This window comes from Rhizopus delemar, genomic scaffold (assembly GCF_000149305.1).
Source record: "Rhizopus delemar RA 99-880 supercont3.1 genomic scaffold, whole genome shotgun sequence".
Classification (NCBI taxonomy): Eukaryota; Fungi; Mucoromycota; class Mucoromycetes; order Mucorales; family Rhizopodaceae; genus Rhizopus; species Rhizopus delemar.
In genome coordinates this window covers 3,033,760-3,051,000 of record NW_027137827.1, presented here as the reverse complement: position 1 = coordinate 3,051,000, position 17,241 = coordinate 3,033,760, and the positions used below count along the sequence as shown (strand labels likewise).

Genomic DNA, 17,241 nt, shown 5'->3' with positions numbered 1-17,241 from the left:
GCCAAACCATTTTAGTGCACGATGCGGAGGGGACCAAGGTGTTGACGAGTTGCTCAGTAGTTAGCGCTACCAATGGCTATCTCTCTCTCCTTTTTTTCGCTCTTGTGTGCTCTGCGAGTGTTTTTTGTTTCTTGTCTCTTCTTTTTGTTTCTTGAGTATGACTGTAATGATATTTATCGCTTGTCAATATACTCTTCATATATATTAATAAAAATCTTCGTCTAAACCAAGAAGCCAACTCTTATTGCTATATCTTCCATACTTCTTGCTTAATCGTCGTTCAAATTTTGCATCCACTGCAAATAATTGGTGATTTTCAACATCCACAATCAGTTGTTGCATCTAATAATCAACGTTTTTGACGTCTTTGATTAAATGAAAAAAATTAACTTTCGCTGTATTGGTCATTTTCGAATTTTAAAAAAAGATTTAGGTGCGAAAAAAATAAAGAAATTGAACAATACTTTTGTTTTTTTTGTAGCGTAAGTATTCATAAAGTTATTCATGTTTTAAAAAAGTGTCTTTTTTTTTCAAATGGTCTTTTTTTGGAAATCCTGTTCCCTCTATCGTTGAAAGACCGATATCTTCGTTTTTTTTATTTTTGAGGGCAAAATGCGGAAATCAAAAGCATTTTGCGATTATTTTGTTCGAAAGAATACATATTAGGAAGGTAGTCTATGATTTTTAGCTTAGGTCATTACAAACGTGTTACAGAACGTAACAAAATAGTCGTGTTTGGGAAAAAAAAAATCTGGTAAAAAAAAGACTAAGTTAAAAAAAAAAGAAAAGAAAAAAGTATAGCAATAAAAAGTTCATTGTTCAAATGAAAACAGTACTCTAACAACAAATATACTTTATATTTATGCAAATGCTATTACATTATAACAAAAGAATAAAAAAAAAAATAAAGAAGCTCTGTTAACATTTTGTTACAAGGCAGTTATAATTAACAAATACATACAAAACTCTTTTGTTTATCAAATAAATAGATTGCTTTATTATTTTTTATGACAGATATAATAAAAGAATATATGTTTTTAAGCTTATACTAGTTCATTACTTACTTTATGTTTGTACATGGGTGTAATTTGCCATTAGCCATTAGCCATTAGAGATGTTAGCAATGACAACTTTCTTTACCAAAAAGAACTTTTTAGCAACAAGCAGTAATATAAGATTGATATTCTTATAGTTTCTTTAAGTTGGAAAGAACAACTTTGCCCATGAGTTTCATGTTCGTCATCCGAATGTGTACCATTAAGAATTCCTAATGTAAAAAAAAAAAAAAAAAAAAAAAAACCAACATTAGACTTGGTTGTTATTATTTTTTTTTTATAAACTTACATTTGAACCGTTGTTGAGCTTTCTTTTTTATCTTTTGTATCCGCAATGTTAAATATGCTCTCTGAAACAAAACAAGGGAAAAAAAAAACCAGTTCTTTTGAACACGTAAAATTGTTACTGTTTAGGAACCAACTTCCAAATTTAGTATATTTGCTTTAGTTTTTTTGATCACGCATTTTTTTCTATCTTATTCCTCTACTAAATCCTGAATATTATTTTTTTTGAAATGAACGCCACCAACAACAAAGTTAAATGCCAATGCACCAAATGCAGCAACTGTCCTGAAGGATTCAAGTGGATTGCAAAGAAAACCGCTAACACTCATAAGCGCATAGACAAAGTTGGAGAAGGTACAATTTTTTTAAAGAAATGCAGCAAGACTAAAGTGCAATTAAAATAGTTTTGAGACAAAGAAGATTTGAAAACACCTTCGAGCAACCCACCACGTCTACCGAAAGAAGCACGTTTGAAGGTATATTTATAAATCCACCCCTTTTTTTTATTAAACAAATTTAGAATTCGACATTGATGCTGACATGGATGTCGACATGGACGAAGAAATGACCAACGACCAACAACTGGCGTATCTCCTGGTCCTTTACCTTGTGCTTTTCCAAGCAAAGCACCTTTCAGTTGAAGCCGGTGAAGACTTGTTGGCCTTTCTTTCCTTTTTCGTTCGTGCTCTTGGCCATGGCATGGAGATTCCTACAAAGATCTCCACTGCTCGTACCATGGTCAATTATTCCTCTGCCAGTAGTGGTGTCTCCCGTTTCCTTGTCTGTTCTCTTTGCAGAAGTGTGTACGACACAGGGAGTTTGCATACTCGACAATGCCCTTTTGTTAGGTTTGCAAACAACCCACACAGACAAGAGCGCCCATGTGGTAATTCACTTTTTGTTGGCAGCAGCCTGAAGCCCGTCCTTGAGTTCCCGTACAACTCAATTGTGGAAACGTTGAAGAAGTTCTTTGTCCGTCCGAACTTTGAAACAGAGATTGAACAGTGGAGAGGTCGATATGTGGAGGAAGGTGTGTTGTATGACATCTATGATGGTCGAGTCTGGAATGAGATGGTCGACTCAGCTGGGGAGCCATTTGTGAGTAAAAGACGATCATTAATGGTGTCATTGAACGTTGATTGGTTTCAACCTAGTGATGGTATGCACTACTCTTGTGGTGGTGTATATCTCACGATTAACAACCTTCCAAGGAGTTCTAGGATGAAGGTTTCCAACATCATCCTGGTTGGTATGATTCCTGGGCCTGGCGAGCCCACGGATGACCAGCTCCAAAACTTTTTGCGACCAATGATTGCAGAGCTGAATACCTTGTACGGAGGTATGATGATGCCAACGTACCAGAACAGAAACGGTGAAATGGTACGTGTTGCTTTGATGTCCGTTAACTGTGATATACCAGCAGCTCGCAAAGTAGCTGGGTTCATGGGTCAATCCGCGCACAAAGCCTGCAACAAATGTTCGACTGTGTTTTCGCGAATCAGCACTGGTGCAAATTCAACGAAGCCAGATTTTTCAGACTTTGACGATGAGCATTGGATTCTGCGAAACAATACCCAGCAGCGCCAAGAAGCATATGCTTGGCTAAATGCCACTCACATCACGCAACAACGAACCCTGCAGACGAACACAGGAAGTAAATGGAGTGAACTTCACCGACTAGAGTATTTTGATGTCGTGAGATTGACAACCGTTGATCCCATGCACAATTTATTTCTAGGTACGCCAAAAAGAATGGTTGAAGTTTGGGTAGATCACGGGCTTCTTACAACAGCTGATTTCAAAGCCATGGCTGATGAATCAGCTTCAATTGCTATCCCTTCACAGTACTGTAAAATCTCTAAAGGTATACAAGTATAAAAGAATTTGTACTATTATGAATCTGAACACTAATTTTTTTGTTATAAAAAAAAAAACGAAAAAGGCAAGATTGAAAGTACGTTTAGCAATATGAAGGCTGATGAGTGGAGAACGTGGTGTGTTGTGCTTTCGCCTTTTCTCTTAAAACAAAGATTAATCGGTGAACATTTCATCAATTGGATCAGATATGTAGAAGCAGTAAGGTTGGTGACTGGTCCTTTAATCACAGCAGATGAAATTCAGACAGCACACTCCTTATTTAAAGAATTCGGCAAGACCTGTGTTCAACTCTATGGAAAAACATGTATAACACCTAATATGCATATGCACATGCATTTGAAAGAATGCTTTTTGGACTTTGGTCCCTCCTATGCCTTTTGGCTTTATGGTTTTGAACGATTGAATGGTGATGTCAAAAAGATAAATATCAATTACAAGACAGGCTTCGAAACCACCTATGTCACTATGCTTACTCAAACCATTCATACGCAAGATATAATACATTCATTACCTACATTCATTAACAACAACGATCAAGGCATGCTCCTACTGATCAACTTCATAAAGGAAATAGGCGAGGTTACGAATGACGAGAGTGGTTTAACGCCATTTGATTACTCTCAGTTCATAGACGGGCCAAGTCTATTTAACCTGACGATTACTGGTAGTGAGCCTCTGCCACCACAAGCCTTTCCTTCAAAAATTAACAATAAACAAGAACTTTTATGCCCTGAACACTATGAAGCCTTACAAACTTTTTATATGGATACCTATGAAATACCTATTATGAATACAATCAGTACAACTATAAAATCATTCAAAAAAATTAACTTGCTTGGACAACACTACCAACAGTCAGACAATCATTCATCATCATCATGCATTCAAGCCTTTATGAACAATCAATTACGTATTGGTCAAATATCATACTTTTTCAGTCATTCATTTAACAACTCAACTCATTATTTTGCATTCGTCAATTGGTACAGCCATGCGACTCAACATTTTCCCACCTTCGATGGTACTGGCATCCAAGTGTGGAAGAACCAATTTGATCCAGTTTCAAGCAACAGCATACTTCCAATTTATAGAATCTTCAATCCTGTTGCTGTATGCCCATATATCGATAATCACCTTCTTACTCTCGCTCTGTCAAGACGAATTTATATGTAACAACTATGCTAAATTACTCAAACCTTCTTTTATTACTATTATTATTATTTATTTTATTATATATTTTACTAAAGAATCATTTATTAGACTATTATTGTTATTTGTTTTTTTTTAAAAAAAGATTTTATTCAATTTGCAGAGACAACAAAAGAGGCAGCAAAAAAAAAAAAAAAAAAAGGAAAAGTAAACGCTTACTGCATGGGATTAGCAGCAGCAGAAGAGGAAGAGCCAGAGACCTCAGCCGAAAAGCCAAGGCCAGGGGAAGAAAAGGCCCAAGAGGGATAATCCTCATGGTCAAGGTTTGTAGGGAACTCCTTGTCGAAGTATTCCACCACCCTTCTTGTTCTATTGATGGTGCCTTTTTTCGACAAGGAATTCCTCCATGCTTTTTGAAGAACAGCATGGAATTCGTCCACCTGTAGATTAAGTAAAGGTATATTAGAAAATAAACACTATTATAAAAATATTACTTACTGCTTTGCTTCGAAAGAGTGGTCTTTTTACTACAAACATAGGACCATGTTCATCCTCAGGACCATCTTCTTCCTCTGACGTCCAATCGGTCATCAGAATTTGTTTTCCAAAAGGAAAACGAGCTTCAAATTCCTCAGGGGCCGCATTGTAAGCATTTCGCCTCATGGCGAGCTTCTAATGTAAAAAAGTAATGTAAGTACTTGAAACACTAAATATTTCAATCTTTAAATACTAATTACTTACTGCATGCACACGACTACGACGCGTTGAATCTTCTGACGTAGCCGTTAGCCCTTACTTTCTCTCACCATGTAGTTGAATTTGTTTCTGACCATGCTGCGCATGTCAGAAACAGTAATGCCAGCAGAAAATGGCTCCTTCTTGGCAGCTGCTACAAGCAAATCCCTGACCTTTGCGTTTTGCTTGTAGCGCAAGACCTCCTTCAGGTCAAAGGTGACACCACGAGGAACCAAATGCTCTCTATAGTACTTCAATATAAAAGCCTATGGTTCAAAAAGGTACAAAAAAATTTTGTTATTATTTTGCACATGCTAATTTGTTTTTTAAATTTAAATTACACTTGTCAAGGCCTTATTCTCTTTGACCTCAGAAGGTTGCTGCTGTGGAGGCTGCTGTTGGGGAGGCTGCTGCTGCTCTTGTTGCTGTTGTTGCAGCAATTGAGTTAGCTGCTCAATCTTCAGCTCTTGCCGACGTTGATTCTCCTCCTGTCGGCGTTGAATTTGCTCTTGCTGCTGCATCTGAGCAAAAATGGCCTCAAGGGTTGGGCCACTTGCCAAGCTGACAGCAGGAGAGCCAACTGGGCCTTGAAGGCGAGAAGGCTCAAAGCTGTCAAAAGACGCAACAGCAGTGGGAGCAGGAGAAGGGGACGGCGCAACAGTGGATGATGATCCAGTAATGCTTGAAGATATTCTTGCCCTTTTAGGGGCATTACTGGGAACGTTGATAGGGGTAGCGACACGACGAGACATTTTTTTAAAACAGATAATATAGGGAAAAAGAAAAAGACAAGAGTACAAAATGAACTAAAAATGAATACAAAGTAAGGTGATGCTTTTATTTGTTTTACAAAAAAAGCAAAGAAAAAAAAAAAAGAAAACGAAAAAGCCTTTATAGTTAAAGATATTACATTTGAATAATAATAAAAAAAAAGAATTTAAACTGTTTATGAATAACCTCTCTGAGTGTTTCAATAGTTAAACCATATTAAAGAAAACTTATTTTTAATCGATAGTAGGTAATTGTAACACTGGTAAAATGATGCTATAAAAAAAAGTACTTTTTTTTTCCTTTTTTTTTCCTTTTTTTTTTAAAAAAAAAAACATTCTTTCTAAAAGGTAAGTTCTTAATATTATATATATTCTATTTCTGTTCTAATGATACTTGTACTTTAGTAAAATCGTAATGGTTGCTTTCTTGATGTTTTAAATGGTCTTTATAAAATCTCTTTCCCAGGATTATCATTGCTTCTTCTTTTACTTGTTGGTATAAGCTTGGCTAGTGTCTTTTTTTACCTGGTTCACCTAAATTAACGTACTATTACTTTTACTACATGTATACAATAGCTAATTATTATTATAGATGCGTGCTGCTTCCCTTTTCTTTACTTGTTGGTATATGCTTAGCTAGTCTTCTTCTGGCCTATCTAAAGAAAGGTACTATTACTTCTACTACGTATACTCGATAGCTAATAATTATTATAGATACGTGCTACTTTGCTTTGGCCTTTTACTGTTTCTTTCTCGTCCTTGCTTTGGTTCTTAAGTACTGATGTCTTTTCTTCTTTTGCTTTGAGTGTCCAAGTCCTTAAAACCTTGAATCCTTGTGTCTTTGCATCCTTGAGCTTGGCTTTTTTTTTTCTTTTTTTTTTTTCTTTTTTTTTTCTTGGGAGAACTTTTTGAGTCCCACGAAATTAATCGATGTATTTTTAGATTAGATGATGCTATCGTGATGACATTAGGTAAGTCAAGCAAACTTTTAAAACGCTACGAGCAAAGAAATACTGTATATCGTTATTATTATTGTATTTAAATAAAAAAAAAGCTATTTTTATAAACCAAATCCCTATTTTTTTGTATATATGAAGCAATATTTATTGCAATGTGAATGGTTAATAAAGAAGTATATAAGCAATATGAGTGGTTGTTAAAGAAGTATATAAGGCAATATGAGCGGTTGATAAAAGAACAAAAGGACAAATAAAGAAATGCTTTAAAAATTATGATTCGTTGCCCAAACGTTGGCAAGTATTGAGTAAAACGTGTCGACTGCTCTGGTAAAAGAATGCTAAATGACTTCCACTTGCTCTCTTAATGAATACTAAACGTTAACTGCACTGCCGCGAAAAGCGTTTAAAACATCCATAAAATATCGTGTGTTTGCATGATCTTTGGCGTGTTTGTCTTCAATTATTCTAAAACTGAACGCTTACTTTCTCCAGTCATTTGCAGTGATCCAAATGTCGACAACAAGAAATACTAGAGGTTCTAAAAACCTGAATGCCGCCGCCGGACCCAGCTCACCGGACTTAGAAGTCACTGTCCAGAATCTCAGTCACGCCCTTGAAGCGGTCACTGCTCGTCTCTCTGCTTTAGAAGAGCTAAAGCTCGAACTAGAAACCTTGCGAGGTGAGAACGCTCGTCTTGCCGAAACAAACCGGTCTCAAGCCAATGAGATTGCTTCCTTGAGTGCCGAACTGGCCGTACACACTGCCGGGGTCCCTACAAACACCCCAAGTTCAAATGCGGGTGATTGGCACTTCAGGCCACGATGGATAAATCATAATATCTACAGCTATAGCGGAGCTAGAATAACAATCCAAAAATAGAAACTAAGGTTATAAGGCAAGCAGAATCGAATGGCGCTGTTTAATTTTTGAAGTTCCGAATATTTCCCGATTTAGTCTAGAATAATGGGGCGTTTCTTATGTGAAGCACCTTTGTTCCCAGTTAGTTTTGTATCATTTGGTACATCGGTAATTTTCAAAAATAGTAAGCACCATATAATATTTTTAAACATGTTTAACGGTCTTCAAAATATTTATGGAAGTCCATTGGATGTTTATAAACCACTTTTTTCCAGAAATTACAAAATAGCTTAATTGGAAATATGGCTCATTTGAATCTTGATGTCACGAGTTCAATCCACCCAATGACCATTTTATACTTTTGCGATAACGGATTAAGTTTTCCCTTTTATTTATTTTACAGCTGAAATGTTTTTGTAGGTCACAAGAACTTCTTTTTGAGGGTTGATGTTGTGATAAAGAAGTCAAAAAAATGGTGTAACAAAGAAGTCAAGAAAATGTTAAAGGTCAAAAAAGTGAAAAAGTCAAGAAAATGAAAAAAGTCAAAAAGAAAAAAAAATTAACAATATAAATATCCCAACTATTTAGATGAAGAAAAAGGACAGTACAGTTCTACTCACATTTTTATTTTATATATTTTATTCAATAAACAGGCAACCTTCTCATAAAAAGTTCCTGATCCCTTTATTTTTTTTTATCTTTACCTTTATTTGATCTTAATTAAAAGATCTGGTGGTCACTACAGTACCTTACTTTAAAAATTTCAAGAAAAACTTCTCTAAAACACTCAACTCAAAACACAAACCAACAAAAAATAGCAATAGAAAAAATTAAAAGATAAAAGATTATAAAAAATGTTAAAAAGATAAAAAATGTTGAAAATATAAAAATGGTCAAAAAAAATAAGAAAAGCAAAAAAGAAAAAAAAATATCATACATATGTATATATCCCATCTTTTTGTGAAGAAATTGTTGGTCAGTTTAAATAAATCATATGTTTTTACGCAGTAAATAACAAACTTTAACAAGTCCCTGTTTACCTAAACTTTTTACTCTACTTTAACTTTTATCAAGAAACATCGTATTGATCTTACACATAAGATCTGGTGGTCACTACTTATCAAACATCTGCTTAAACCCTATATAAAACAACAACTTACAAGGCAATCACAACCTTAAATTAAGCTTTATAAGCAAACTTAACTCAAATTAACTCACTTACAGAAAGACAACCTTAAATAGCAGCATAACTATATGCTAACTTTAATTTGCAAAGCAAAAGCGCTATTATCATGTGCTCTTGCTTAATTATAATTTTTCTTTGCCTAAAAAGTACTCACTGTTGTGATTTTTTCACTGCACCTACCATGTGTTGTAGAACAGAGTCTGATCATAACGGACATTGAATAATCACAACTAAAAGAAGTATATTAAAATTGATAAAAGATAATAATTTAAATCTTTATTAAATAAAATATACTCTTCTTCTTTTTTATATAAAACTATCACTATTAGATTCATTCTATAAAGTAAACATGAATACTAAATAAGTCATGATCTTTACTATTCATCATTTCTGTAAATGAATAGTAATGGATTAGGTACCTAGTCAACTTTGATCTGACTGGAGGCATTTCATATAAATATATCTTTCCTCTCATTGAAGATGGGACAATTCTCCCAGATCAGTTAAAGAACAATAAGATCTATAAAAACAACGAATTAAAATTTTTCATAATTGATTCAGTGATCATTCTTCAATCAAACGTGTCAATTATTGGATCTACGCTCATAACTACTCATTTACCCGCCAACTGATAGAAGAATATAAGTAGTAGACTTTGTAATGATTTCTTTTTAACAATTAAGATTGTCTTAAATAAAGTTCAGTCTCAAAAAGTATTCTTTTGGTTTATCTTTGTTATTACCTTTACCAGAACATAACACTATGAACTATAAACACACATCGAAAAACAAAAAAAGTAGCAAAGAAATGTACCAAATCCAATAAAAAATAATTTACAGTTTTTTTTTAATTCAAATTATAATGAGAATAACACATTTTATTAGAACATTTAAATTTAACTAAGAATAGATTTGTAATCAACAAAACATTATAAAAACGATAAGCATTAATATTTTTAAATGATATTCAAGAATAATATCACGATATTATATAACAGTATATAGGTTATTACTGTTGTAGAACAGTAACTGATTGTAGTTAGCGTTGATAAATATAAGTCTTAATACAAGATCATAATTAAAATAAAATAAAATACAAGTTTATTTAAATAAGATCATACAATCAATTCCAATTAAACATGTTCTTTTAAAATATGTATTGTATTCATGAGAGTTCTTTGATAAGAAGAAGTATCAACTAAAATAACCAAATCCAATCCAATGTCAGCAATATTGCTAATCTTTCACATAATTGAAATAACGCGTAAAATAACGTTATTCAAATCAGTGAGGAATTCCCAGAATAAAAGATAATCTATAACAGACATACAAAAGAACAAATGAAAAGTTTTCATAATCATAAATAGAGATGACACTTGATAAAGCACCTGAAAGAGTAGAAGAACGTTTACAATGCAAGATATCAAGTCATTCACTCAATAAGATATAAATATCTGCCTTCAATTAGAATAATTTTTACTTTAACTTAAACTGAAATAAAGATCAGACTCAAAACGTTCACAAACTGTTTCTTTATTTTTGTTTTTACCTCTTGTTTTCTATTATCTTAACAATTACAATTAGTTTTTTTACGACTAATGTTTGAACCATAATGAAGAAATAACGATATTTTAAGAATCGAGGAAGCAATGTGATCCTTACATAATATCAATGATGTTATTTAGTTAAAAAACTTAGTATCTATATTACATTCATCAAAAGATGCTTAGAAATAAGCTTCCATTTGGTATGCATGCTCGGACAGTGGATGATGCCACTTTGCAAGACATCCTTGTTATAGCATATACGCTAAGAACCCTAAATCGGTCGCAAAAATTTTGGCGGCCATATCGATGTTTCATATAACTGCCATACATCAGTAATGTTAGAATTCAAGAAACATACAAAGGAGTTGGCGATTGCTAATCCTTCACAAAAGTAAATGAGGGCAAGCTGAGGAAATCAGATGCTTACAGTGCCAGATGAGCTCCAAAATTCAATTTTTCAGATTCCATTCAAACTTCTACCCAATATAGCGTACTATTGGATAAGTCATTTCCCAAAGTCTCGGAGTGTGAAATCAAATATTCGCTCCGCAATCATAAAAAAAGTGCAGACATGCTATAAATTTAAGGGTCACATAAAATTGTTTCTATTCGATGGTTTTTAGTAAAAATTTGCATACCATAAGCTCTAACTGATTAAAGTATTTGTGCAAAATCTCCGCCAAAATCTCCGACATTTCTATTTTTTTATTGCTGTTTTTAACATATTTCTCTTCATCAAATACAAATATTTTAGCAAAACTATAACACCTATTGTTGGACCATATAGTTACACAAATGTTCAAAGTCTTATTAAAATCTGTAAAGAAGTCATTGATATAGAGCGTGCCCAAAAAAATTGCATACCGCCTATTTTCAAGCGCAGATATCTACAACAAATAGTCGGAATTGGAAAACGAAAATAGTACCAATCGATGCGCAATGACCAAAAATATATATTTCCATATTTGGAATGTAGTTATAGCGCCGATTGAACCGTAAATATCATGATTTATCCATCGTGGCCTGAAGTGCCAATTGTCCTTCAAATGCCGCTGCTTCTTCTTCTGCTCCGGACAATGTAAAAGATACGATGCAAGAGGATTCCGGGCCAGGTATTTGTACTACGTGAGATCCAAATATAGCAATCAATGCGCCCGAATTTTCCGGATCGAATGGTGTAACTTTTATGGCCGTTACACGTAAACTCAGCTCGTGAATCGCATTACAACGGAAAAAAACTACCTTTGGCGGACTAAAAAAGAGCGATTGCGTGCCCGTTATTTGTTACACATAGTCATCCGTTACCTCAAATGATGCAAATAATTTTTCCGCTTTCAATGGTGGTATTTTTGAAGGTGTCACTGTATTACCTGACGAGCTACAGGCCTTCAAAGACGAAAAAATTACCTGGCTCACCGTCAACGGTGGTTACGGTGTGATAGCGGACCGGATACTACCCGTATTTAAAACCTATACACAACTGTCGATGCATTTGATGATTCTGCACCCTATAGTCACAAAACGAGCTTCAGTAGCCTTGCTTAAAGCTATAGTCGGGTGTATTAATATGTGAATATAACAACGACATGCATACAAACAATGAAATCTACACTGCTAGTAGTAGCTACCGAGTTGTAACCACGAGTGCTAATTTCCGAGTTGTAACCACGAGTGCTAATTTCCGAGTTGTAACCACGAGTGCTAATTTCCGAGTTGTAACCACGAGTGCTAATTTCCGAGTTGTAACCATGTGCATATTTGAGTATTTAATATGTGAAACATCGTGTTTAATTGCTGGTCAAATATCTATATAAAGTGACATACCTTTTTTCTTCCTTTTTTTTTCGTCTTTATTTTATTTACTTAATATGCCTCGTTTCAACTCATCTGCTTCTGTTCATTCAAACAACGGTGCCACTCCTCGTAGAGGAGGTCGAGTATCTGGTCAAGTAGTTTCAAGCTACAGGTCTTATCTTCCTCCTGCTGGTGACCGTGTCCTTGAAGCGCAAATAATTGTTAGTCCTGAAAGAGCATGGGAGTAAGTTAATTATAATAAAAAACATTACATTGCGATAGTAGGATTTTTTTTTCTTACTAACTCTTTACCTTTGTTTGTAGTCATCTTTTATCCGTAAACAACGCTTTTCATAGAACTAATGTATGTGGCATTGATGGCTGTCGAAGAATTTGCACTTTAAGAAATCGTGTCGACAGTGGAAGACTGACGTACTATTGTGCTGGTGGTCTTGAGATTGATGAAAATGGTGCTACTATTGGTCATGCTGGCAGAAAATCACGCGCTTGTACGTATAATTCGGTGTTCTACAATCGTAAATGCTTGACCAATTACACTCTTTCGGTGATGTATGACTATTTGAAGGACTCAAGCATCACCAATATTTGCAACTCTCATGGCATGAGCCGTCCTGCTGTGACTTCATTGGCAAATGATCTTCGTTTAATGATGCTCAGTGATTATAATGCCCATAATCGACAAGAGGAGCATAAGCTAGGCTCTAACGTAAGGTGTCACCATATACAAATAGATGAGTCTAAGTTTGGCAAGCGAAAAAACCATCGTGGTCATCGTGTAGAAGGCATCTGGGTCTTTGGTATGGTTGAATGCTTGGTCCCAGTCAATGAAGCAGATCGATTTTACACTTACACTGATCATCGAACTGGCGAACAAGAGCTAAGACCTACAGTGGGTGGAAAAATGGTTCCAATGTTTTTAATTTGCAACTTTAAAGCTTTATATCTTTTGAACTACAAACGGTAGCGGCTCACAAAAATATGCATTTTGTAGCGCCTTTCAAGCTAATATTACTGAAAATTTTTTTTGCGTGTATTGTTACACAGTCGGGAAAAAATTAAGATTAAATACAAAAACCAACATTGGAACCATTTTTCCACTACAACTGTAGATAAGTTTATTTGTTAATTGGTGGAGCTTTCGCTGGAGTTTTTTGGCTAGTTATGAGTCATACGTTTGCGACTATCGCCGAAAAAGCCTACGTGACTTATAAAATTAATTTATCCCCGGTCAAATATTTTTTTTCCTTTTCTTTCTCCACATATCGAAGCTCTAGGGTATCACTACACGTATGGTTCGTGCTCTTTCTAAAAACAAGCAAGAAGGCATCAAATCGTTGGTTTTACAGAACAAGCCATACTCAGTGATGATGGAACGTATTCCAAACTTAAAAAAATCCACCTTAAGCAGATATGCCAACAAGTTTTCTCCTGGTAGATTAACAGCAAACCCTGGTAGAAAGGCTGTTCTAAGCGTTACCACCAAGTCTTATATACGTAAGCAGATTGTTAATGGTACCCTCAAGACTGCAAAGGCTGTTCATAAGTATCTAGTATGTACTGGCCACACTATTAGTTACTCAGGCACCATTAACATTATGAAAAGCACGAACTTCCATGCTAAGATAAAGATAAAAAAGCCTTTATTGACTAAGGTTCAGAAGGCAAGACGACTAGCATGGGCGGAAGAGCATAAAAGCTGGCCAAGCGACGACTGAAGACGCATGGTATTCAGTGACGAAACAAAAGTTAATGTTTACGGCTCAGATGGTTGCAAGTACTATTGGAGTCGACCAGATGATAAACTTCAACCCCATCATCTCGACTTAACAGTTAAAGGAGGGAGTGGTAGCATTATGGTATGGGGTTGTATTACCTATGACGGACCTGGTTATGCATGCTGGATTAGTGAAGGCACAATGAAGGCTTCTGATTATGTCGGAATACTTGGTACAACTCTTATGGATAGCCTTGAATACTACGGTTACCATCCTCAGGACATCTACAGTGGGTGAAAAAACTCTAAAAACCTTATGACGTTATCAGCGTTTTTGATTGTTATGTTCTACCAAATTGGTGTATCGCCTTGAAATTTTGCATATATGTAGCAATAAGAATAAAAAATAGTATGACAAATTTTCAATCTCAGATGGTGGTTATTCATACGAAAACAACTGCTAGAATAAGACTGGTTTATTTTTAGAGTTTTTTCACTTCCATAAATGTCGGATACACGGACCGACCGACAGACTCCTCGGACTTTTAATGACTTATTATGACTCATAAAGGCTCCAAAAGAATAAAGGGAGTCGCTTTTCTCTTTTTTTCGTAATTTTTTCCATTTAATTTTTAATATCTTAAACACCTCAATTATGCCTAAATCTCTCTCTGCTGACATCAAAAACGATATAAAGTCCGCTCTACTTGCTGGAAAAGACTCCATGGAGGTTGCGAACCGTTTTAGGGTTACGTATGCAACAGTTAATAACTATGCGAACAAGTTTTTCCCAAACCGACAGCGTCGACTTGGTGGTAGACCTATGGTTGTGTCCGCTCAGACGAAGAGGTTCATTGAACTTCAAGTTGTACAAGGCCAACTCAGGACTGCAAGGGAAGTACATGGCAAACACATGGAGCTTGGATATTACATATCATATAAAACCGCTATAAATGTGTTGAAATCGGTAAACTTCGTTGCTGCGATTAAGGTCAAAAAGCCTTTGTTAACCGCAAAGCACATGAAGAGACGGCTAGCATGGGCCAAGAAGCACCAAAAATGGACTACGGATGACTGGCTACGCGTAGTATTCTCTGATGAAACAAAAGTGAACATTTGGGGCTCTGATGGGTGTAAGTACTATTGGTCAAGACCAGGGGACCCTCTTAAACCTCATTATATTGACGTAACTGTTAAGCATGGGGGCGGTAGTTTGATGATGTGGGGGTGCATGACGTATGAGGGACCCGGATACTCCTGTCAGATATACGATGGAACTATGAACTCGGATCTTTACCAACATATATTGGACACAACACTTCGGGAAATAATGGAGTACTATAATATGGATTGGTCTACTGCGTATTTTCAGCACGATGGTGACCCAAAGCATCGTTCCAAGTCAACCGTCCAATGGTTAAAAGCTAATGGGGTGAACTACATTGACGAATGGCCAGCTCAAAGTCCTGATCTTAATCCTATTGAGCATCTTTGGCATCATTTGAAGTTGAAGCTATCGTTATATGACAAGAAAGCCAAAGGTGTCCATGAATTGTGGGAAAGAGTTGAAAAGGAATGGAACTCCTTTGATAAAGAAGTTTGCAGAAGGTATATTGACACTATGCCTGCATGTATTAAGGCAGTAATCGATGCCAAAGGTGGATCTACTCGGTATTAAGTCATCTATAATATAATAAAAGTAAAGGGAAAAAACTCTAAAAATAAACCCACAACACTTCTATCGCTTTTTCGGACTGTTAAATAATAATCTGAGCTTAAAACTTTCATGATATGTAATAGACAGTACAACAAGTATGTCATAAAGTTTTTGCATGATCTAAGTCGCTGTGTATGCTCACAGAGGCTAAAAACTGAAAAAATATCTGACGTTTTTAGAGTTTTTTCACCCACTGTATTTTCAGCTGGATAACGATCCTAAACACACGTCTAAGCTAGCTAGGCAATGGTTCAAGGAAAATAACTTCAAGTGTGATCAAACCTTCAACTGGCCTTCACAAAGTCCAGATCTAAACCCAATATAGCACATCTGGCACCACCTTAAGCTCAAGTTAAGTGCCTATGATACTAGGGCAAAAGGTGTGCATGAACTATGGAATCGCGTTGAAAAAGAATGGTCTACTTTTACAGCAGAAGACTGTAGGAGATACATAGATAGTATGCCTGATCGTTGTAGAGCTGTAATTGCTGCGAAAGGCGGTCATACAAGATATTAATAAAATAATGCACATAGTGGAAAAATGGTTCCAATGTCGGTTTTTGTATTTAGTCTTAAGATTTTCCCGATTGTGTAACAGTACAAACAAAACCTTTTTGCACTAATATTAGCTTGAAAGGCGCTACAAAATGCATGTTTTTGTGAGCCGCTACCGTTTGTAGTTCAAAAGATATAAAGCTTTAAAGTTGCAAATTGAAAACATTGGAACCATTTTTCCACCCACTGTAGGTATGAAGCAGGGCGCAAATTCTTTTGCACCGTCCCTAATCGGACAGCGGCAACACTCTTGCCCATCATTTATGATAACTGCCAGCGTGGGTCAACCATTAGATCTGATGGATGGAGAGCATATTCCGGTCTGCACCCTAGGGAAGAGCGTGACGAACATACTGGCGAGATACTTGACAACACAAGCGCCTACAATGATGGCAACTTCTTCTTTGCTAGACATCAGGTTGTCAACCATTCCTTAGACTTTGCCACGGTAGATCAAGTCCAAGGTAACCAAGGCTCATTTTCTGGTTTGCCCATATCGGGAAAAATTCATACCAACATGATTGAAAGTATGTGGGCTCCTCTAAAAGCATTTATCAAGCCTCGTAATCGAACCAAAGAGAACTGTTACAAGCGCATCCTGGAGTACCTTTGGCGAAGCGAAAATGCAGGTAGTGTAAAGCAGTGCTTTGAACGTATGATTCGTGAGGTGGCAATGGATTCGAATACAGCTCAACAGTCTGCTGAAACTGAAAACTGGTTTACCCGCGGTGTTGATGGCAATTCGCCTTCTGTGTCAGCTCGAATTGCAGCTAGAGATGCTCGCCGTTTTGAAGCATGGGTAGAACGTCGTCGTGCCCGCGATGCTAGGGAATTATTAGAAGAAGAAGCTATACAAGCTAACGATAGCGGGGAGGAGCTAAATGACACGGCAGAAACATCCAGCTTTTTACTTCAATCAGAGCAGGGCAGTCCTTTGGTATCTAGAAATGGTCAAAACGAAGCCTTACCTGCACGTAGTAATCGTCTTGGTGGAAGGCCTCGAACCGGAAGCCGCCCTG

General features: G+C 36.0%; 6 protein-coding genes across 6 annotated transcripts; 5 read left to right on the top strand and 1 right to left on the bottom strand.

Annotated features, from left to right (window-relative positions):
• Window positions 1-1,892: 1,892 nt before the first annotated feature.
• On the top strand, window positions 1,893-3,218 carry RO3G_01199 (uncharacterized protein; the record flags this gene model as incomplete). The annotated part of the gene is made up of 2 exons (XM_067655790.1): window positions 1,893-2,994; window positions 3,079-3,218. The coding sequence occupies 2 exons, from the start codon at window positions 1,893-1,895 to the stop codon at window positions 3,216-3,218; spliced, it is 1,242 nt and encodes a 413-aa protein (XP_067511891.1).
• A 1,364-nt stretch (window positions 3,219-4,582) lies between these two features.
• RO3G_01198 (uncharacterized protein) lies at window positions 4,583-5,854 on the bottom strand (the record flags this gene model as incomplete). Its single annotated transcript, XM_067655789.1, has 4 exons — window positions 4,583-4,807; window positions 4,866-5,039; window positions 5,174-5,368; window positions 5,444-5,854. 4 exons carry the CDS (start codon window positions 5,852-5,854, stop codon window positions 4,583-4,585), a joined length of 1,005 nt encoding a protein of 334 aa, XP_067511890.1.
• A 1,487-nt stretch (window positions 5,855-7,341) lies between these two features.
• On the top strand, window positions 7,342-7,710 carry RO3G_01197 (uncharacterized protein; the record flags this gene model as incomplete). The annotated part of the gene is made up of 1 exon (XM_067655788.1): window positions 7,342-7,710. The coding sequence occupies one exon, from the start codon at window positions 7,342-7,344 to the stop codon at window positions 7,708-7,710; it is 369 nt and encodes a 122-aa protein (XP_067511889.1).
• A 4,579-nt stretch (window positions 7,711-12,289) lies between these two features.
• Window positions 12,290-13,200, top strand: RO3G_01196 (uncharacterized protein; the record flags this gene model as incomplete). The annotated part of the gene is made up of 2 exons (XM_067655787.1): window positions 12,290-12,459; window positions 12,573-13,200. The coding sequence occupies 2 exons, from the start codon at window positions 12,290-12,292 to the stop codon at window positions 13,198-13,200; spliced, it is 798 nt and encodes a 265-aa protein (XP_067511888.1).
• Window positions 13,201-13,525: 325 nt separating this feature from the next.
• RO3G_01195 (uncharacterized protein) lies at window positions 13,526-13,857 on the top strand (the record flags this gene model as incomplete). The annotated part of the gene is made up of 2 exons (XM_067655786.1): window positions 13,526-13,786; window positions 13,840-13,857. The coding sequence occupies 2 exons, from the start codon at window positions 13,526-13,528 to the stop codon at window positions 13,855-13,857; spliced, it is 279 nt and encodes a 92-aa protein (XP_067511887.1).
• Window positions 13,858-14,605: 748 nt separating this feature from the next.
• RO3G_01194 (uncharacterized protein) lies at window positions 14,606-15,628 on the top strand (the record flags this gene model as incomplete). Its single annotated transcript, XM_067655785.1, has 1 exon — window positions 14,606-15,628. The coding sequence occupies one exon, from the start codon at window positions 14,606-14,608 to the stop codon at window positions 15,626-15,628; it is 1,023 nt and encodes a 340-aa protein (XP_067511886.1).
• Between the last annotated feature and the right edge of the window lie 1,613 nt (window positions 15,629-17,241).